The sequence below is a fragment of the Falco biarmicus genome, chromosome Z (assembly GCF_023638135.1).
Source record: "Falco biarmicus isolate bFalBia1 chromosome Z, bFalBia1.pri, whole genome shotgun sequence".
NCBI lineage: Eukaryota > Metazoa > Chordata > Aves > Falconiformes > Falconidae > Falco > Falco biarmicus.
The window spans coordinates 55,824,139-55,846,452 of NC_079311.1; the positions used below are offsets into that span (position 1 = coordinate 55,824,139).

The 22,314-nt window shown below is 41.3% G+C and overlaps 1 protein-coding gene across 1 annotated transcript in view; it reads left to right on the top strand.

Moving 5' to 3' along the window:
* Positions 1–22,314, top strand: part of GLIS3 (GLIS family zinc finger 3) — a 138,224-nt gene that overhangs the window by 102,946 nt on the left and 12,964 nt on the right. The window contains exons 7-8 of the mRNA XM_056323688.1: positions 8,450–8,612; positions 19,285–19,463. Coding sequence (XP_056179663.1) covers positions 8,450–8,612; positions 19,285–19,463 — 342 coding nt within the window. The remainder of the gene's footprint in view (positions 1–8,449; positions 8,613–19,284; positions 19,464–22,314) is intronic.

Genomic DNA, 22,314 nt, shown 5'->3' on the forward strand with positions numbered 1-22,314 from the left:
TTGAAAGCTAAAGGAAATTTCAGGTTTTGTGATCAGGTCAGAAAAAGATCTGATTTTGGCCAGAGAACCTCTAGCAATGTTGGGTTGGTTACAGTTGCTTATTTTATGTTATACTTTGACAGGGAGTTGGAAATTTAAAAGACTTTATTGGCATTACCCACTGTAATGCACAAACCTGAGAAAGAAAAAAAGACTTCACTTTCCCTTTTCAAGTCCCTAGATAGGATGAAAAAATCCCTAAAGTTGAAAAAATCATAAATAATGCAATTAAAAAAATATTTTTACTGTGCTGTTTCGTTAAAATTTGACCATTCCATATTTAAGAATAAACTGGAATGTGCCATACTTTTATAAATAGTTACTGTCACACTTTACTCTGCTCCAGAACAAGTGAACGATATTACTAAAGCTTGTAAAGTGCTTTGTTTTCTTTGCAAGTTGGAAAATAAAATTACATCAGGAAAGTTACAGAAGGTTTGGCAATTCTAAGTGTATTTTAAATAATTATGCTCCAGTACTGTGAAACTTTGACCTAACTACTTTTATGCCTATGACTTAAGATGTGCTTTACTTAAGTAACACTTTTCCTTGTGTGGGGTTTTTTCCCCAATGAAATAGTACTGAGCTAGGTGCTCTTACACACATAGTAACAAAGAATTTATTCCCAAAGTAGTTTATATCTAAGATAACGTTAGGGCAGTAGGTAGATACAACAGGCAGGTAGAGGACAGAGGACTCATACAGGAAAAATGAAAGAAGTTTATTAAAGCAATCAACCCAGTGAGTGAGCTCCCTAACCATCAGGCACCACAGGCAGTGTGAGAGATGTCTGAAGAAAAAAGCAGTCTGTTAATATTAACAGCCTTGGTAAGTAGTTACAGTCGTTACCGGGAGAAAAAAAAAATGCCAAGAAGAACTGAGGTATAGATGGCCATTGCAGTGAAAAAGAGTTGTGTTTGATACATAGGGAATGGATGCAAAAGAGGAGGTCACGTAGGGTAACCAACAATCAAGAGAGTCTGTGTTGTCACCGTTTTGGCTGAATTTAACTATGGTAGACATATTCAGAATTCCTGCTAAATCTGATGTATTACCGGGTAGGACCATATACACACTGCAGGAGGCTGAAAAGTGTTAATATTACTATGTTATCTATTTTAAGGAGGATAGTTTATTTCCCTTCAGACTTGTCCTTTTATTCACCAGTTTTACTTCTAAGTTTATAATTTCCAGATTGAGACAGCTTAATGGTTGTCCAAAAATTGACTTAATGGTTAGGTTCACATTGTGAAGAAGAGAACATTTACTACTGAATTAGTACAAACATTGTAAGTAACAAGGCAATTGCACCATTTATAGTTGCTTTCTTCATGACAAAACAGAAATTCAGAAACTGCAATACACTGAAAGAAAATCATCTGTCTTGAAAGTCAGGGATGTGATGTAAAGATGTCATGGCAGGAACAATTTTAAATCCTAATCCAGACCCCACTTTATTGCTTCAGGGATTTAATTATTTCTTAATCTCAGAAACTACAGGTGCTTCCAGGGTGGCCACCTTACTCAACTAATAATCAGTCCAGCTGCCCATCATTGCAAGTATCCAGCAAGAAGACTAGAAAAAGTTTTATCATGTCCAGCTCAGAGGAGAGATCAAAGAATGTTCAAGAATTAGAACCACGCACCTTTTCTTATTAAAATATAGGCTGCATTGGGTATATAGAATCATAGAATGTTTTGGGTTGGAAGGAACTGGACCTTAAAGTTCATACAGTTCCAACCCCCCTGCCATGGGCAGGGACACCTTCCACTAGCCCAGGTTGCTCAAAGCCCCGTCCAGCCTGGCCTTGAGCCCTTCCAGGAACAGGGCATCCACAGTTCTTTGAGCAGCCTGTTCCAATGCCTCACCACCCTCATAGAGAAGAATTTCTTCCTAACATCCAATCTAAATCTACCCTCTTTCAGTTTAAAGCCATTCCCCCTTGTCCTGTCACTACATGCCCTTGTAAAAAGTCACTGTCCAGCTTTCCTGAAGGCTCCCTTTAAGTACTAGAAGGCTGCTATAACGTCTCCCTGGAGCCTTCTTTTCTCCAGGCTGAAAACCCCATTCTCTCAGTCTGTCTGGAGAGTGCTCCAGCCCTCTGATCATCTTTGCAGCCTCCTCTGGACTCAGTCTAACAAGTCTATGTCCTTATGTTGGGGGCCTCAGAGCTGAACGCACATCCCACTGAAGCACTGGCTTTTCTGTGCTCAGGGTGTCACAGCTCTGTGCCCTGCCCAATGGGGCAGCCAGGGGGGCTCTGCTGGTGCCCATGGGCAATGTCAGGCGCTGCATTGCCCACCTGCCCATGGAGGGACTGGCTCCTGCTCCCTGCTCCCCACTCCCTGCTCTGGCGCTGCTGTTGTGCTGGCATTGACACCCCATGTCTCCTTCTCACAGCGGCCTTACTTGGGAATTGAGGATTCCTCCCTTTTCATTTTAAAGATGAAGATAATTTTATGCCATGAAAGAGTGCCTGAAAAGTTCCCAAGGTGGAAGTTGCTGGTTGAGGTGGTCTCTCACCCTGTCCTCTTCACACGCATCCCAGTGCCTGGGTGCTTGACGGGCTGTAAGCACAATCACCATTACCTGCTTCTTGCACAGTTACCTTTGGCATTGGGAAATTACTCAGTGCTGACTTTGTTTTCTGCAACAATGTTGTACCACCTGTAATTTGTGTGCCTAGAATTATGCCACAGATTTTTAAAGGAAGCAGTGCTAGATGGGCATTTTGTAGAGGTCCAACTGCAGGTGCCCAGTTTGGGGAGACCATGTGCTCAGTTTGCAGGTGCCTAAAAGCAGGCTGGGGCAGCTGGTGGTCAGGGCTCAAATTCTAGGTGCTCTTGCAAAATAGCAAGAACTGGTCCAGAGGTGAAGTGAGGCTCCGGTGCTGGTGGCAGCATTATGGGCAGGCAGGGGAGCCAGCTTCTGGAGAAAGGCAAGGGTGGGCGCAGCAACTCTCCTGCCATGGGCATCCTGCATTTGGGAAAGGAGGAACATGCGCAGAGCACTGGGGATACGCTGCAAAGGTGGCATCAGTGCTTCAATGAAGATTTTCACAGGCAGAGTCTAGGCACAGAAATATCTGGAAGTCCTACCCAGACCCTGTGTTAGAAGTACCTCTCTGTTAGATGCACCTCCACATAAGACCTGGAAGCTGTAGCTGTAGCTCAATCCAGCTGAGTGTGCAGTGTGGTACATGGGGCTGAATTCTTTGAAAAATCAGTTTTGTCCTTAGACTGGTGTCTCAGTGGGTCATGCGAGCATTTTATATTTTTTTCTCTGTGCTTAGTAATTTGTGTGTGTGATAAATGGAGTGGTATCCCCTGGTGTCACAGAATTGTGCAAACATCTTGGGTAGCAATTGGGAGGCTTTTAGCAAGCATCATTTTACCATTTTTATCAGAGGCCTATAACTACCTGTAAACTAACTCTGATATTTTTATTCTAACTCAGCTGGCAATTCTTCAATTACTTTCTAAATTTTCTTCTCCTATTTTCTGACCTGTGGAGTAGGGGAAAAAGATGATTAGTAGATGGTGTGGTGTCTTAGGATGTTTTTTCACATGTGGAAGGTATTTACCAAAGAACCCACTTTATGTTCTAAATATTTAGATTTCTAAATATTTGAGGCAAGGGATCTCAAAAGACAGGCGCTGATTAAACAGATCTCCAAATAAAGAAGCTGGATTACTGTACAAAGTGCTTTCCTAGACTTGTTTTCTTCTTCTATCCGAATATCTTGAGTGGGTGGACTTTGTAAACCCTTCAGCTTTTTAGGTGCCTCCAGTACTTGGATGCCTCCAGTATCTCTGACCTGCCTGCACAACATCTGAAGAAAGATACAGAGACCATCAGTGCAGATGGTCCATGCAACAGACCCGCTTTGGAGGCTTATTATCTTCATCATGGGATTTTGTCTTCTACTCTATTTCTTACATGATTACTTCTCAAGTTCCATGCACACTGGAGTCTTCAGATTTACAGATGAGCTGGGCAGGATCAAGGCAACAGAGACAGCATGTTTTACATTTGCTGGGCTTACCATTTATGGCTCAACACAGCACATGTCCTCATATTCCTGGCCACAAAATCCTGCAGGGAAGTATGGGCTCCCTAGAGGAGGTGAGAGGCAAGAATACATGGAGGTGATGCTCCCAACTGCAAAACAGATTTCAGATTTTTCCTTCTCAGCTAGTAAATTGCTTGTTTACAAGATATGCATAAATATTCCTTACAGAAATGGAAGGTTAAATATAGTAATTAAGAAAAAAACTACTCTTGAATGTATGTGATTTCAATTGACTGAGTTACAAAATGAAATCTTCACACTGTTTTATTCTATATGGAAAGAATTCTCAGCCATACTCCAAATTCGTGCCTGCAGTGGTAAGAGAAGAGGTATTTTTGGGCAGAAATAGATTGACAAGAGTGCTGATTTGACAGTTATAAATCCAACAAAGTAAATGATACCATTGTTAGTAATATGCAAAGGGGAGGATGATTCTTCTGCATTTAAAAATGTTCCATGATATTACAGGTTTCTGTCTCCATTAAAGAAAAAAGTATGCATTTTTACATATCTTTTTTAAATGCTACTTTTCTGTCTTTTTTTAAAAAAGGAACCATATTCAGAATCAGCTTTTTCTCTTCCAACCACCTAATTTGTTCCTATTGCTTTATGAGAATGCATGTGAATTTAGCTTCTCATTGAGAAGCCTTTACAGAGATATTTTCATGGAAAATACTTATGTGTTGATACATTGATTTGTGGTGAGCCTCCAGAAATGAAAACATGGATCCTCCTTTTCTGTGACTGTAACTCTGTGGGTGTAACTCAATCCAATGTTCACATTCAGGACTAAGATGTTTTATCCATCTTGTAAATCATGTTGTAGCTTGGGCTTTTCAAGGGACACAGAGGAACAGTATCAGCAGTTCTTTGTTTTGTGTTTTTCTGTTGTTTTTTGTGGGTTTTTTTTTTTCAGAATATCTGAATCTTTTGAAAATTACTTTAAGTGTATTTTCTCTTGTATTGATAGAAAAGCCTTGTTGTAGGAGCCTTTTTGTAAAGTGATATTTACACTTAATTCTGCATCTTTCTGTGTGTACCTCCCTGGTGGTGGTATATTGGAGTCAGTGAGCGTGCTGGTTGCTGTGAACGTTTGTTCAGGTTTATACCGTTCAAATCAGGTGTTTAATGGGATCAGGCACTGCAAAGACATTCTTTGTGTGGATATTTCCTGCCAGCAGTTTGAGCAAGCAACTCACATTTAACAGCTAAACCACTAGAAAACCTTGCCGCACACACAGCTCCAAGAAGAAGTAATCAAGTTATCTAGCAGTTTCTTACATAGTGTCCAAAGTTTTCTGTCAGTCTCTTAAGGCTATCTCTACTAGGGAAATGGACCTGTCACTGACAGTATTTGTTGACTGCCGTAGTCTGTAGACTGCCAGTGGCTGACAATGTTTCCCTTCAACTGGTATTTGAAAGTTTCAGGTAGTAGCTTGGACCAATGCCATGTCTACACTAAGAAGTTTTACTAGTAGCATTTCCACTGGGAAGCAGCTGCCAGCCCTGTAATTTCACTTCACTGGGTGTGCCCACCGAGGTGCTTTTGTCAGCACAGTACCTCTGTGTGGCACAGACACTGCCCGTCGGTCTTACGTGGTCTCCCACACCATCATTTGTGGTGCTACTGTTGGAGGCTTCATTACCAGGCACTGTGGGAGCCCAGCTACACTCCTCTATCATGCTGTGATCATTTAACGTATCCTCTGTACAGTATGTATGCTTTTTCTTCCTTAAATATCCTACCTGCCCCTCTAGTCCCTGCGATAGTTAGCTCTTACTTTACACTGTGTACTGTCTCTTCATCAGAAACAGAAAAAATGTAGAGAGAAGTTGCCGGGAAACCTAGCCAAAAGGTACTATAATAGCAGATACTGCTGTGATGGTAAATATTGCGGTGGGATTCAGGTTGCTCTAGTTCAGAGAAAAGACAGATGAGTTTGCCCATGCCTGGCTGCAGATAACCTGTTCCCAGGGACAGAGTCACCAGGTCTTGGACAGTGCTGTGAGAACCTGTGCTACCACTACAGCCTGGACCAGCTAGAAATGTGCAAGCATAACTTAGGAAGTATTTGCCTGAAATGCTTATCATGGTTGGGGCAGAGAACAGCTATGACAGGGAAAACCAACTTTTACTACCTTTATGCTGGAAACACAGACATAGTCCAGCCTTTTTACTCCTGTTCAAACACAGCTTTGAATAAATTTGTTTTAGATCACAGTATTGGAAAAGTAAGTTATTTTATTTTCTTACACATTTTAATGTTTTTTCCATGGAAAACTGCAAGTTACCCTTTTTTTGCAAGGAATAATATAAATAGTCTCTGTTTTTATTTAGGTAATTAGGGTTTTCCTTTACAGTGTACTGATTTGTTGAATATTCTTTCTGCTTATTCTGCTGCAATGTGCATTTGGGGTTGGTTTTTTTCAGTATTTTCTTTCACACTGCATGTAAGCATAAAATAATAATTTCAAAAGGTCATTCCTTTGTTTTCCTTTCTGAATTTGTCTTGATGCTACTCTGAGAGATTGGTGTGGAGAGAGTGATTTTTGGGGTGCATGAGCAAAGTGAAAAAACAACAAAAGCTACCTTTATCTGTCTTAGGGGGTGTCTTCCTCAACCCTTTCTTAGTGAGTTATGCTGCTAGCTTAAGTGATGTCTCATCTCCCTGTGGGATCTTCATCCTCTGTATCTTTCTTAAGGTTTGGGATGCCTTCTACTGTCACATGTTTGTTGTCACTTGGATTGCGATTAGAAGGCTCTGGTCCATATGAGAATTAGCAAACAGTAGAGGCTAGTGCCAAGGGCAGCCACAGGCTTTTTTTGTTGGTCCTCCTGGATGTGTGATAGGGCAGCCTCCATTCCTCCAGCTTTGCCCACCAGTGTGGCTCATGCAACTTTCCCTAAGCTTTGACATTACCTCTGCAGCATCTTTATTAGGTGGGTTTATTCACAGAGTGGTTTCCTATCTATCATCTTGCACTGTCTGTGATCACCAGCTGAAAGATGTCTAGGACTGCTCTTTAATGAGGCTACAGTATAATTAAACTCCTGAACCTTTCCTTAAGTCTGCCTTAGCCCGGTGAATATCTAGTGTGTCACAAAGGCTGTTGTGGGAATCAATAGAGGCTTTCCAGAAACAGGCTGAGGACTTGGGAGATGACTTTTTACCCTTTTGGTCTTGGATAGCAACATTTAAACTTGTGACCTGTGAAATCATTTTCTTGAAGACAGATCTAAGGTGGGGTTACTCCTAAAGCAGTGTTTGTTCTGCTAGGACTGCAGCAGCCATGCAGGTATTTTAGTCTAGAGCGGTCTTCTACCAATGACAATGCCCTTTGGGGAACCGGTTTGAATTCTAGGATTTTATAAATTAATTTGAATCATTTTCTCCAACATATTCACTAAAACAACACATGTTTTTTAGGTAGAATTTTATTCTGTAAACTAGGTCTAAACAATACTTTTTATAACGAAACTGGAAGACATGACAACTGGTGAGAGATCATTTTCATATGGTAGACAGCCTATCTAGTTTATTCTCAGAGTTCATAAATATTTAAGAGCATGTATTTGGCTGCCTTTCAACATCAACGTAAGCTACCTGACACAGATGTCACTAAAAATAATTAAGAAACAGGATTTTAAGAGGGATTTGGTAATCAGTTACCTTCTGGCTGCCTGATTTCTAGAACTTCTGAAAATGAGGTTACAGGATCTGGGGTCAACTAATGAGGACACTTGGAGGGAGTCCTGTATTGCTTTTTTTTTAATCATCTAGAACCTTTCCTTATTTGGAATGTACATAAGAGCTACGTCACAGAAAATTATGAAACTATTAATGCTGGTTTAAAATTTTTGTGTGCATTATTGGGTAGGCTGGGGGCATTAATAGCAATATTTGGGTTGGGGTGACCTCTTTAAGAATTCTGGGTTTTTTACAGCTGAGAGGAAAATGTAGAAAATATTTTACTGTTTATGAAACTGTGCTTTGTGTTCACTAGCTCTAAAAATATGTATCTTAGGAAGTATTTGACACCTCTTCTACAACAGAAGCTATAGAATATTTGCAGCCTTATTCAGACAAAATTCCTAAGACAAGGAGCACAGCTATGTCACACCTGTTTTGTAGAAGTGTCATTTGGGAGCAGCAAAGATTATTTTTTATGTGGGTTTTTTTATTTCTTCCCTTTGGACAGAAAACATTTGAGAAAAACTGGTTAGTTTCTAACAATTGGCACTATAGCTTTATGGGTGGTATTACCCATTAGCATTTGGTCAGTTATCAATACTATCACCTGCCTGATGAGGGTTATTTCTCTCCTTTTGCTTTCAGTGGCCATGTTCCCCAGTACACAGACAATTCAAAGTGGAACAGCAACTGGGGCAGTGTCCTTGTCTCATCCCAGCAGCCACCTTTCCTCAGGACATAACGTACAGGGTACTCCTCTCCATCCAACCCACCAGTTACCTCTTCTCTCAGCTGTGGACTCAGAGAGGTAAGACCAGCCCCTGCTTTTCCCATGCTGAGCCTGGGGCAGGACTGCCTTCAGAGCTGCCAGGATGTGTGGAAACTGAATTGTTGGTGTGCAGAAAGTCTCTGGTGGCAGCCCCTGGGTAACAGTTGCTCTGGGTATGGGTTTACCAGGGGAAGGAGGGGTAAAAGGGACCCTGTTATCCAAGCCTGGGCAGGGAGGCTTTCCAACCATCTCCATTTCAGGGACTTCTTCCAATCCCCTCTTTATGTCCACCAATGGCCTGACCAAAGAAAGTCATACTGACTGGGACACTAAAACTTCAGAGGAGCCCAGACGTGCCTTAGAGAATGGGGGCCCTGAGATTCATGTTTCTCTTTGCATGTGGTAGGAAAGCCATATTCTGTCAATATTTTCTCAACACTATTTCTGCAGGAGCTTTGCTTTTGTTTTCCTTGACATTTTTATTAAGACCAATAGGTAAAGAAAGAATCTTTAAATCACTGCTTTGAAAGCTTGATTTATACTGAGGATTTATTTTATGCTGTCTAGGTACAAACCTTTGACCATTGCTGTTTCCATTTTAGATATTTCAGGAATGTGAAAGCAGATTACTTGGAAGTGAATTATTTTCAGCAATCTTTGTAATTGTTTATATAGTGTATGGTATTATAGATTTCCACTTAGTTCATTGAACCAGAAGTCTACCAGATTGCAAAACTGAAGAGGCTTAACCAAATAGATAGTCAGTAGAAAAGTGGAAAGATACACCATTACACAAAATACTGAATTCTTACTCTATGTATATGGATGCATAAACATTATTTTGTTCATCTGCCTATGTTTCAGTGCTCTAAATGATAAATTGCTGTATTTCCTTAATGTATTTAAAAATATTTAATTTCCTTGAGTAACAGAAATGCTAGTAGTTTGGAGAGCACAAAGTGCCCAATTATAAACCTGAAAAGAACATTCACTAGATTATAATTACTGATAAACAAGCATAATTTCTTTGGAGGAAAGCAGTACTCACTCTCCCTTGTATCAGGAACATGGAATAACATGATAGCTCAGGGAATTGACAACAGGTGTGAAAGTAGTTTGTGATTTCAGGCTGAACATGTGAATTCAGGCAGTTCTGGAGCAACTGGAAATTGTTGAGATTTTTGTGCGCGACTCTAAGATGAAACTTGTGATCATTGGGAACTCATCTCATGGTTCATTTCTTCCTCTCCATTCCTGGCCAAACAGTCTTGAACTTTTTCCCTTGCCCTGGCAAACTCTGGGGCTGCCCATGCTCTCTTGCCTGACCCAGAGGCTTTTCCTTCCTGGTATAGTTTTCTCTCCAGTGCCTGAAGTGTCCAGCCTCCATACCCAGCAATTGCCTGACATGACAGGCAGGGACAGATCAATAGTTACTACAGGTATAAATTAAATGCTGATAGTTATTTTTCCCATTAGCCCATTTCTGTGGCAGTTACTAGTGTAGGACCATAGCAGACACATTTAGAGTGACTTACTCATTAAGTCCTTGAATGCATTACTGACCTCAGGATACTACAGTACTCTACAGACTAACAGTAACAAAAAGCTAGTGCCATACGCTCCTTTCTTCTACATCAACTGTATACACTATCTCTAAAAAGTCCTTAAGTGCTAATTCCCATACGTGGAACTACTTTGGATTTTTTAAAAAAAGGTGCCAGTATCTTCATTTAGGTAGTTTGACAAGTGGCAACTTAAATTCAGAAAACCACAAAGTATTACAGCAGTGTTGATTTGATTACAGAACATATAGTACAAATTAATGGAAATGTTTAGAAGAAAAACTGATGCAGAATCTGCATCTTGAATCTAATACAGTATACTTGCTGAGGGGCCCTAGAACAGATAGGCGTCATTTGAACCACTTTGTGGGTTGGTGATGGCTGTGAAAATGTGAACTGAACAAACCAACACTTCAGTGTACAAAGTGCCAGAATTAGTGTCTTGGAAAGGTGTGAATCATCCTGTTTATCCCAATCTCATCACTGAGAGCACTGCAGGATTTAGGGGTGCAAGCGGGGGATTTGCTCCCCTCCATGCAGTGCGGTTCCTGACACACTGAGAGTACCTGGGGTCATTCCAGAGCTAGGACTGGCTGACCAGCACTCGCTGCCGCAATAGCCTGCGTTTGTTGCACTTGAAGCTGATCTAAGCTGGCCTGGCTGCTTTGGTGACTCTGAGGGCCAGTCGTATGCCCCTTCCAGTGTGGACAGCAGACTCAGGTTTGTGACAGAAGTGGAAGGAAATAAGCACTTTCCTTACATCTGCAGGTACCATGGGATAGAGAAATAATTGGATGGCTTCTTTTGCACCTTTCTCCACCTAGATGATGGGAGGGAGAGTGTGGACTTCATTAAGCTTTATAAGTGCAAAAAACTGAAGCAAATGTGGGCCAGATCTTACACTGCCTTCATTCTGTGTACAAAACTCAATGTACACAGACTACAAGTCAGACAGAGAGTCTGGATCCAAGAGGAAAATTAATTTATCTAAGGAGAGAACATGCATAATAAAAATGCAGATTTATGTTTGTTCCAGCTTTTTGATACTAATTTTCAGTGCTCCCCTAACATGAAATACTGCAACTGTTCAATGAAGGTACCAAATGGTAATGGTATCCAAAAGCACATGTATAAAACGGAATATGTACTTGGCTTCCTTTTCACTCATTTTTGTAATAAAGGAAGACATGGGCATTCAAGGAAGCTGAAAAAGCAGTCTAATTAAAACGCAGATTAAAAGTTTTGGTTTTATATGATACAGTTAACTTGTACAGCTCAGTGCCCCGAACTTGATGGTGCCAAATGCTTGAAATAATTCATTTTATTTTATTTTATTTTATTTTATTTTGTTTTGTTTTGTTTTGTTTTATTTTATTTTATTTTATTTTATTTTTAATTGCCCAACATACACATTTTGCTTTTAAGGCTTGCTTTTGTGCAAAAAGTAGCCTGTTAACCAATGTGAGATCAGAACAGAATTTTTCATTTTGACTTGGTGTTCCAGATGATTTTTCACCTTCCTGTGAACCAGAGCTAGTGGTATGTCCCTGAAGCATGACACATCCTGGCTTGACAGGAAATTCTAGAGACTAAAGCTGGAAAGAAGGGCTTCAGGCTGAACTGTTCAGTTTAGTATTACTGTAATACTATAAGAAGTTCTGCAACAGTGCTTCTTTTTGCTTACTTGAGTGTGTGGTTATATTCCTTTTATGCTTTTGCTGTAAAATAATAAGTAGCTCCAAGCCAGACTTCCAGAAGCAAAAGCTTCTGAGTAGTTCTAACCAAGGATTTGAGGCATCCAGTCTTTGCATATTAGAAAGCCCCTTGTATGTAGCATCAAGAAGAAAGTCTCAAAGAAGAAATGCCTCAAAGAAAGTCTGTAGTTAAATATCTTAGCAGTGTGGTTTTGAAATCAGTACAGTAATTTCTTTCCAGGCATGGTGCACTTCAGAGGCTTGTCTGCTAAGACATTATCACTTTTTGTTAGTGAGCAAATGACACATATAAGTGACAGACGCTAGAGTGGAGGGCAGCAGGTCTAACCCTGAACCTGAGCCATAAAGTCATAGAACCATTTAGGCTGGAAAAGATCTTTAACACCACTGAGTCCAGCTGTTAACCTAGAACTGCCAAATCCACCACTAGACCATGTCCCTAAGCACCATATCTGTGTGTCTTTTAAATATTATTTCCAGGTATGGTGACTCAACCACTTCCAACTCAGTCTGTTCCAATGCTTGACAACCCTTTCAGTGAATAATTTTTTTCTAATACCGTGTCTAAACCTCCCCTAGTGCAACTTGAGAACATTTGTTTTTGTCCTTTTGCTTGTTACCTGGGAGAAGAGACCGATACCCACCTCACTACAACGTCCTTTCACAGCCAGGCTAGCTTGGAATTTTTCTCCAGCCTGTTTCCATGCTTCTGTTTTCCAAAGGCACTCTTCTTTTCTTTGCATTTGCTAGAAACTGGGTTCTCTTAATACAACACAGCCAGAGAAAATGCTGAGATTTTAAATTTGTGTTTCTGTCCCCAAGGAATATGTATATTGAGGTGTCTGCTTACAGCTTCCTTCCTTAAATTTCACTTTAAACTCCACTTAAAATCTCTTTTCTTCTCACCAAAGAGCATGTGGTCAGGTTGGATATTCTTTCTTCCTGCCATCCCTTCTTCAGTCTTGATGGACCACTGGTTTGATCTGAAATAGCTCTTCCTGTGATCCTGAAGCCTGAGCATGAAAAAGGGTTTTAGACACTTGTTAATGACTGAAATGAGGGATATAAAATTAAAGTCTACAGGCACATGTAATCTACTCCCCTGAAACGCCATGGGGATAGAAACTTGCTGTGGGATCATTGCTGTGCCTGGTAAGTGCAAATTTGGTATGGACAAAGATTTTGTTTTGTGTGGGCCAAAATATTTCTTTTATTGGAGAAGATTCCCTTCCTTTTTTAAAAAAAATCATTTGCAACAGAAAAAAATACTGGAGAGAAACATGTTATATCATAGGTAAGTAAAAATTTAGGGTTTTGTTATTTTGGTCAAATGAATGCATTCATGACTTTTGGGGAAAACATCTGATTTTTCAAAATTACGCTTGGCAAAAGTTATGCTTTCCTTGCAAGTGTTTTTTTTAAAAACCATGTTTATTTGATTGTCATTGATAGCTAGCTGGACTAAGTTAGGTTATAGCGTACTGTGTTACAACAGAATGTTTCCCCCACTGACAGTGGACTGAGGAGCGGCAAAGTCACTCACACACAGCATGAAGTATGGAGCCACACCAAAATGTGTGACCACAGTGGAATGACAGGGATGTTTAAAGCAGGGAACAGAGACAGCACCCTGGATTTTCTACATTTGCCTAGAAATACAAAGGCAATCAAGAGGGAGCAAGCATAGATTGTTCCTCGCTTAATGTCAGAAAGTGCAGCACTGTACAGGACACTGCTGGAGACAGCAACCAGCTACAGGAAGCCTATGGTTTTGTGTTCTGTTCAGCCAAAACTTCAACTGAAATGAGATGAAAGGCTGATCTGGCTGTGTCAACTACATAACATTTGGATATGTGCCCAAACTGTTGCAGTCCAATAAAAATTATTAGAACTCAGCCAATTAACAGAGCAGCAACCCAATAAATCGTATTTCCAGATTGCTCAAAGAAAACTGTGACCTCTGAAGAATAAAAAAATCAACATTTTCAGCTTTTATGTTCCATTTCCATTTTGGAAGCATATTGAAAGCAGCCATAAGAATTAATGTTGTCTAAATGATGGCACATGCTTTACTTTTTAGTGCAAAGTTGAGAAAAAGCAGAGGATGAAGACATAGCTACATCCAACATACTTACATAGTTCCTATCTTAGTTAATTCCTGCTAGTAGCATTTTGTGCCATAGTGTAGCGTAGAGTAATGGTAGGTTAACTGTGTCTTCACTTGCCTTGTTTATATGCAGCTGCAGTTTGCTTTCTTTTCAATGCATTTTAAATATAAATATTTAGTTGCAATGAAAATATTTTATTTGCTGTTGCCAAGCAAAGAAAATGTTTTCTTTACCTGCTACTATTACAACTATAGTACAATATGCTGTCATTATTTTTGTCATGCTCCTACTCCCTTGCAGAATTTATTGGAAACTGTAAAATAATTGGAATCAACCTTTTTCCCAGCAAACTATTAGTTGGGCAGAGTGAAACACAGAATTTAATGTAATATGAAATAATAATATTTTGCTAGATTTAGCAAGAATCAGCTTTTTTCCCTACAACTCTGAAACAGTACAAATAGGGAAAATGCAACTATATTAACCCTCTAGGGATATGAAACTGACAGCGCTGTTGTCTTGCAGCCCAAATGGTTATTTGGTATTTGGGTTCTTAACTTGATTTTTTCTGTTAAAATGAAGAATTGGTTGTATCAGACATTTTTGGTGTCATCTGGCTTATTTAGCGAATGGCAATAAAAAGTCTTAAGTCCTGTTTCCTAGAATACATTAGCAGCTCTCAAAGATTTGGTAAAATTGATTCTCTTTGACTACAAAAAAAAAAAAAAAAGATCAGAGTAATTTTACCTTCACACTGTTTGGGTTTTTTTTTAAAGTAAGTTTGCCCTTACACTTATTTCTGGTGACTCAAGGTAATCTTTATACCCACATTTGAAAAGTGCTTTCTGATACCCTATGAATATGGCCACACAGGAGGGAGAATTTGAGAGAGGAAAGAAGATGCATCAGGGGTGATTCATGGTACCATTAGAGCTAAATACAGTATTTCAGAAATTATATTTTAGATGCCAAATCAATGTGATTATAGATTTTTTAAATGACTCTACACAATTTTTGTCTGCATTTTGAAATTTGAACTCCTGGTGTTGCTTACTCTTTCCACTGTATGTATGTATGTGTACATATGTGTGCATACATAGCAATTAGATTAGCCACTTCTTCTGGATTTCCTCAAAAAGAAGATATGTCACTCCAGGTTTTCTTTGCTGTAGTGGTTCTCACTTCTATCTTGCAATCAATCATTCCCCAGTTGTGCCCTCAAACTGACAGTCTCCCATCCTTCCCACCCTTCCTGTGCTCCTTGCTTACATAGGGTGAGGTTTCAAGCATTGAGGGAGGAGGACAGATCAGCAGAAGGCTCTGTTGTGCTGCCTTGTGTTCTTTCTGTTGCCCTTTTCCTCATCTCCTGGGAAAAAAAGGCACGGAAAACTCAGCTTCTTGTTGCAGCTCTGAGATGCTATTCTTTTTCAGACGGTGGTTAAGTGAAGCAGGCAGTGAGTCAATGGGAATTCCTTTCAAGATGGCACTGAAATCCATGAGAGACCTGGAATTTTTCTTGTCATGAACACGTTGGCTCCAGTCTTGGACCAAATTTCCTGCTCTCCCTTCTCCCTTTAGGAAGGGCAGCTGTCTGCTTAGCTACAGAGAGCTCTCTGAAGGGGATGCAGCTGACAACTCGGGAAAGCATCAAGCAGTGGAGGTGGGAGAAGCCCACTGAGAGATTCCTGTATAAGTACAATGTCCCATATTGCTGGGCCAGTCATGTACTTCCATGAGCTTCCTGAGGCTGGGAGCGTGAAATCAAATGAAAGACTGCCAGCTTAAAAGAACAACAGCCAAGATAATTCTGAGGCATTGAATCTTTCAAATTCCTGTGGAAAAAGGGGAGCACCATCAAAAAGCCATAGGTCAGGCAGAGCTTTGAATGGTAATTCTCTTCTTGCTTTCCTTGTTTCCAATCAGCTTGAACAGTGATAACTTGATATCACAGTTACAATACCTGTCTCCACTGTCTTGGATTGCAATGGCAGTTCTGCTTGGTGGAATTTTAACAAAAAAGGATTTCTCTACCACCCACTTCTCAGTATTTTCTCCACCTACAAAATTAACCCCTTTGAGCCTTTAATGCCCAGACAATTAATCACAGCCAGTTCTTTAATCGAGGAGTCTTAAAGCACTTGACATAGGTGAAAAAACACCTTGTATATATTATCCTTGCTACAGCGACTTGAAAGGTTGTGTCCCTACCACATCAAAGACTCTTTTACAGGTGGCCAGCCATGCTAAAACAAACTATATGAATAGTTATAAACGCTATATAAGTACACTATTTATACTATATGACTGTACTGTTAACTTTCCTCTTCCCTTCCTTTTCCACATATTGCTTAGATTGTGCCAGCTCCAGTCAACAAATACTAGAGCAAAATCTTTTTTTCATGTAGCCATGACTGGTACTGGTCATTAACAAAACCCCTATATATGTGCCATTTTAACTAATCTCATCAAAACAGGTAAGCTTTGCTAATTTTGCCGTCTATCTTGCTTGCTATCAAATCACAGAATCACAGAATGGTCAGGGTGGGATGGGACCACCGGAGATGACACTCTGCTAAAGCAGGTTCTCCTAGAGCAGGTTGCATGGGATCATATCCAGGTGGGTTTTAAGTATCTCCAGGGAAGGAAACTCCACAGCCTCTCTGGGCAGCCTGTTCCAGTGCTCTGTCAGCCTCAAAGTAAACAAGTTCTTCCTCATGTTCAAATGGAACTTCTTGTGTTGCAGTTTGTGCCCACTGCCCTTTGTCCTGCCGCTGGGCACTACTGACAAAAGCTAGCCCCACGCTCTTGACACTTCCTTTTAAGATACTGTGGACACCGGTAAGATCCCCTCTCAGTCTTCTCCATGCTAAACGGGCCCAGCTCTCTCAGCCTTTCCTCATAAGGGAGACACTCCAGTCCCCTCATCATCTTTGCAGCCCTCCACTGGACCCTTTCCAGTAGCTCCCTGTCTCTCTTGAACTGGGGAGCCCAGAACTGGACACAGCACTCCACACACAGCCTCACCGCGGCAGAGCAGAGGGCAAGGATAACCTCCCTGCCTCTGCTGACCACACTCCTCCTCATGCACCCCAGGATCCCACTGGCCACCTTGGCCACCAGGGCACACTGCTGGCTCATGGGCAACTTGCTGTTCACTAGAACGCCCAGATCCTTCTCCACAGAGCTGCCTTCCTGCAGGTCAACCTCTAGCCTCTACTTGGTGCATGAGATTGTTCCTCCCCAGGTGCAGGACCCTACACTTGCCCTTGTTGAACTTCATTAGGTTCCTCTCCACCCAGCTCCCCAGCCTGTCCCGGTCCTGCTGAATGGCAGCGCAGCCTGCTGGGGTATCAGCCACTGCTCCCAGTTTAGTGTCATCAGCAAACTGGCTGAGGGTGCACTCTGTCCCTTCAACTACTCATTCCCCAGCAGGACACTTTTCCCTGGCTACTGTTGGAAAAGGAGAAACTACTTGATGGCTCCAGAAGCATTCCTGCTATGATTTTGTGTCCAGCAGGCATTAGGGGAAAGGCACCTTTCTGCAAATCTGGCTGATTCCTAATTGCATCGGCTCCAGGGCTTGACCACAATTCTTGATGGCAGTTTCCAAGTGGTTACAAGATGGTCCTGATTGTTTCCGGAACAAAATTAAATTTGAAGTACCCTCAGTAACACACTGATTTGTTCAGGGACAAATCTGGACTGAGACAAGTCCAAGGGTTTTTTTGTTAGGCACAAGGGAGGTAAAAGTAGGTAACTATAGTCACCAATATAAGTAAGCCAGGGATTCATTAAGTGATTAATAAATCATAATAAAGGTCACTACAGTCTGCCAAAAAAGGAGTTCTGTCTGGCTATACAAAGCAGTGCATCATCATCATCATCATCATCATCAAAATTTTTCAATATTTTAAAAATAAAAGTATTATTATTATTGTTGTTGTTATTAAGAGGGCTTTTCAGATGTTAAAACAAATGTGAAATCTGTAAAACTGTGCTTCCACTTTAAGTTTTGAAAAAGATTTTCCCCGGTTGTTGGCTGCTGGTTAAAACAGTTTTTCAGAAATTAATATTCACAAATTAATTTTGAAAACACAGAGGATGATATCCCATGATTTTTTAAATAATAGTAGTAATAAAAGACTGTCTTAAAATCATGCAAAGTTGACACTTGCTATACTCCAAATTTAAGTTATGGATCTACCAGAAATATAGTAAATAGGTTTCAAATTAATTCATAATCACACAGATAATATGTGTCAGATACAGATTCTGAGCTTCAACATAAAAGATCTCAGGTGCCTTGGATTTAAATGCAGTTACAGCCTGTCCAGAAGGTTGTAGTTCTGTAGCAGTTCTGTAGTGCTACTAGCGCTATTGCACCTTTTGTTGTATTGAGCTGAGCCCAGGCTGAGCTTTCATTTACTAATTGGATCCCATTGGTGAAGTGGGTAGTTGTTTGCTCATTGCGGGTGCAGACCAGAGCTCTTATAACCTCAACTTTCCACCTGCACAAATGTCTGTAGCACCTATTTGTAGTGTACTTTGAGGTACCCAATTTGAAGGAAATGTAGAAAAAAGTTAAACTTAAGAAGTCTGTAAAAGACCCTCATGTAATATCCTCAGAGTAGTGTGTCCTTGTAGTGCCAGTGCTGGGCAAAACATACCCCTGAAGTGAACAACCTCTGTGGCAGGTGCACCACCAGGTTCAGTCTGAACTGTTCTCTTCTGCCAGGTTTGTAAGTTTATGCTTTGATTCTAGATCAACATTTTGACGTGGTCAGACTCTGCCCAACTGTAAGTGATTTACACTTGCCTTCATTTACATTGTATTGGCTTCAGATTGCTTTTATTTTTTTTTTAATAGCTTTATGTAACAGAAAAAGATTTCTAGAACTTGAAACCTGAACCTAATACCTGACTCCGCAGTGTCCAATGACCAGAACTGACTGCTCACTTCCAGTAAGGAAGTACAGCTATTTATTGACAGATACAGATGATACAAAGCTTTCAATGAGACAGCTGGCAATGCCTCAGAAATCAGATCCCACATCAGGTCCTCCCATTAAGACTTAAGCACACCCACAGAAGTTAAAAGGAGTTTTCCATGATAAGGGTGCAATTAAAATTATTTTAATTTCTCAGTTGCCAAATCTAATGGTATGTCACCATTGGAAAATTTCTCCATATCTGGGCTGCACACTGTTCTTTTGGAAATCTGTATCTATGCTAAGTGCTAAGCATTACAGTGAACTGAGTAAAGCAGAAACAGTCTCTAGCTCTTACCTATTGGGATTTTTACAGTTTTGTGTTTCTGAACTCCTAGGTTTGTTGCTCTGGCTCCTTCTTACCACATCAGCCCCCAGAGAATTTCAGTTCCACATCATGTGATGCAGAGACAGACTCCACAACCTCCCCACCTTCAACAGCCTGCAGGAATGCCTCTAAAGACATACCAGCCAGCAGTAAATCCTTCTTTTCAACCAAATAGACTCCACATCCCAGGTAAGAAGGAAGAATCTTCATCACCGATGTTAGTTGTTCATCACTGCTGCTTGGTTTCAAATTAAATGCTTCAAGGCTGGTGCTGCTATTTCAATGCACCTTTCCTTTTGAAAGACCCTGGAAAGCAGCCTTCAGGGCCCTGCCTTCAGACTTCCTTAAAATTCTTAGCTTAGTTAATTGTTACTCATCTTATTATGGAGTTATGTGTTTCTCTTCAGACATTTTCAGAGCTGTTGTTGAAATAGAACTGCAAATAATTCTGTGATGGCCTCTGCTTTTAGCTTTTTAATGTTACGCTTCTACTCCTTCCTGACTTTACACGTAAAGTGTTACCAGGTTTTCAAGAGGTGGAGTATTTTTTTCCCTTGCACTTGTGGAATGTTTGAGACCCCTTCTTTTATTAGCATACATCCCTTACAGCTGTGTTCCTGCTTGCACTGTGGAAACAGCTTCTGCAAGACTTCTGTCTCCCTCTTTGTTCAACCAAGTATAAACTTCTGTAGCCAAGAAGAAAATTAACAGCAGCTGAAAACAATGTTAGGTTGTTTTGGGTTTTTTTCTAGCTGGTATGTAGTTTGAATGGTAATTATGTTAACATTTCAGAAATGTGTTGACAGCAGTAAGTAATGCCGTTTCCTTTCAACTGTTTAAATACATCATTTGCCATATTTACATATACAAGGTACATAGCACACTGGTCTTTCATAGGCCTTGGGATTCTGCTTTTTGATCAGGCTTCCTGAGAATTATCAGAATAGATATCTGTCCTGGTTTCAGCTGAGATAGAGTTAACTTTCTTCTTAGTAGCTGGTGTAGTGCTGTGTTTTGGATTTGGTGTGAGAGCAATGCTGGTAGGACACAGACGTTTTTAGTTGTTGCTGGGTAATATTTAAACTATGTCAACACTTTTCGGTTCCTTGGGCCCTGCCAGTGAGAGGGCTGGAGGGGCAGGGGACATTGGGAGGGGCCACAGCCAGGACAGGTGACCTGAACTAAAGATGTATTCCATACTACATGATGCCATGCTGAGTATATAAACTGGGGGAAGAAGAAGGAAGGGGGGGACCTCTGGCATTATGGCGTTTGTCTTCCTGAGTAACCATTACACGTGATGGAGCCCGGCTTTCCTGGGGATGGCTGAGCACCCACCTGCCCGTGGGAAGTGGTGAATTAATTCCTTGCTTCGCTTTGCTTGTGTGTGCGGCTTTTGCTTTACCTATTAAATTGTTCTTATCTCAACCCTTGAGTTTAACCTTCCTTTCCGATTCTCCTCCCCACCCCTCTGGGTAGGGGCAGTGGGCGAGTGGCTGCGTGGTGCTGAGTTGCCGGCCTGGGTTAAACCACAACAGTCCTTTTTGTCACCCAACATGGGGCTCGAAGGGTCTGAGATAACAACAGATTTGACTGGAATGTGCTAGTTTGAATTTATAGCTGTTATTGCTGTTTAGCTATTAAGGGGCAGGTTTCTGTGATTGCCATGGGGCTTGCTCGCCTTACAGTATATTAGAGCCTAGTGCTCGTTATTGGCTGCTTCTTGCTTTCGCTGCTTGCTGTACTGCTGTACTGCTTGTCATCTCACTGTGCTGTGCCCGGGAACATTCTGATAACAGCCATGGCGATGTGCCGGGGCTGGCAGGTGGCCAGGGCATCGCTGCTGTTTCTGTGCTGCTATACTGGGCAGGCTGGAACTCCAGTGTGAACTCAAGTCAAAGGGACCTGTGGATGAGCCCGTGTAGGAGCAGGACACCCCAAAGCACCTGTGGCCATGAATAAGCCCATGCCCAAGCAGGTATATCTTGGAGCGTCTGTGGCCATCATTATGTCTGTGCCACAGCAGATACACCTCTGAAGGAACTGTGGCCCAAGAGCAAGCCCATGTTGCAGAAGGTACACCTCGAAGCATCTGTGGCTGTGGATAAGTCCGTTCTGCAGTAGGTTCACCTTGAAGCATCAGTGGCTGTGCGTGAGTCATGCTGGAGCACCTCAAAGTGTGTGGCTGTGGATAAGCCCATGACAGAGCAGGTACAGCCCTGGAGGCAGCCAGGGGTAAGGCCACGCTGGAGCTGATTTACTTCTGAAGGGATTGTAGCTGTGGGTAGGGCCACAAGGAAACATCTTCAGAACACTAAGGCTTCTTTTATTTTCTTCCGCTGATGGAAGCAGTCTTTTGAAGCAAAGGGATGAGACAGGACACTGAGGCATCTCACAGAGTTTATGAGAGTAAGGGAGAGAAAGGAAGGTGCCAGTCCTGCTTTGTTCTTGTCATACTAGACCACACATGAGCAGATCTGAGCCAGGTACTTTTCTTCCAGGAGCTGGCAATCCTGTACATCACTGGTTAGTGCTAGAACATGAAATTTACCAGTGGATGTAAAGAGTTATTGTTGGCTTTCTCTATTCTCTGATTAAAGTTGCACAAATAATCTAGAGCCAGCTGAGTACAGAATGAAATTTATTAATATACTGTTCATTGTCATATGACATATATGAAGACATGACAGAACAAGTCCAATAAATTCCTAGTGTATGGGTATGAAGGGCTCAAGTTAGCCTTCCTATTTCCAACCTTTTACTTAGTTCCCTTTTATGCTGAATATTTGGCAAGAACTCATCTTTCAGAAAGGCATCCGGACATTAAAGTCTGTCTTCCTGCCTAAAGCAAAAGTTGTCTTTGAGTGCATAGGTGGCTTTACCGCTCTCTTCCTGTCATGGTCACAGGAGCTTCAGTAATTGTAGAAGCCAGGATCACAACCAGTTGCTCCAAAGCTGAACAGTTTCCAAAGAATCCTGCCTCTCAGAGGCTCACAGATCATCTTGGATTAGTTGCTGCTCCACACAGGATTTGCACTGA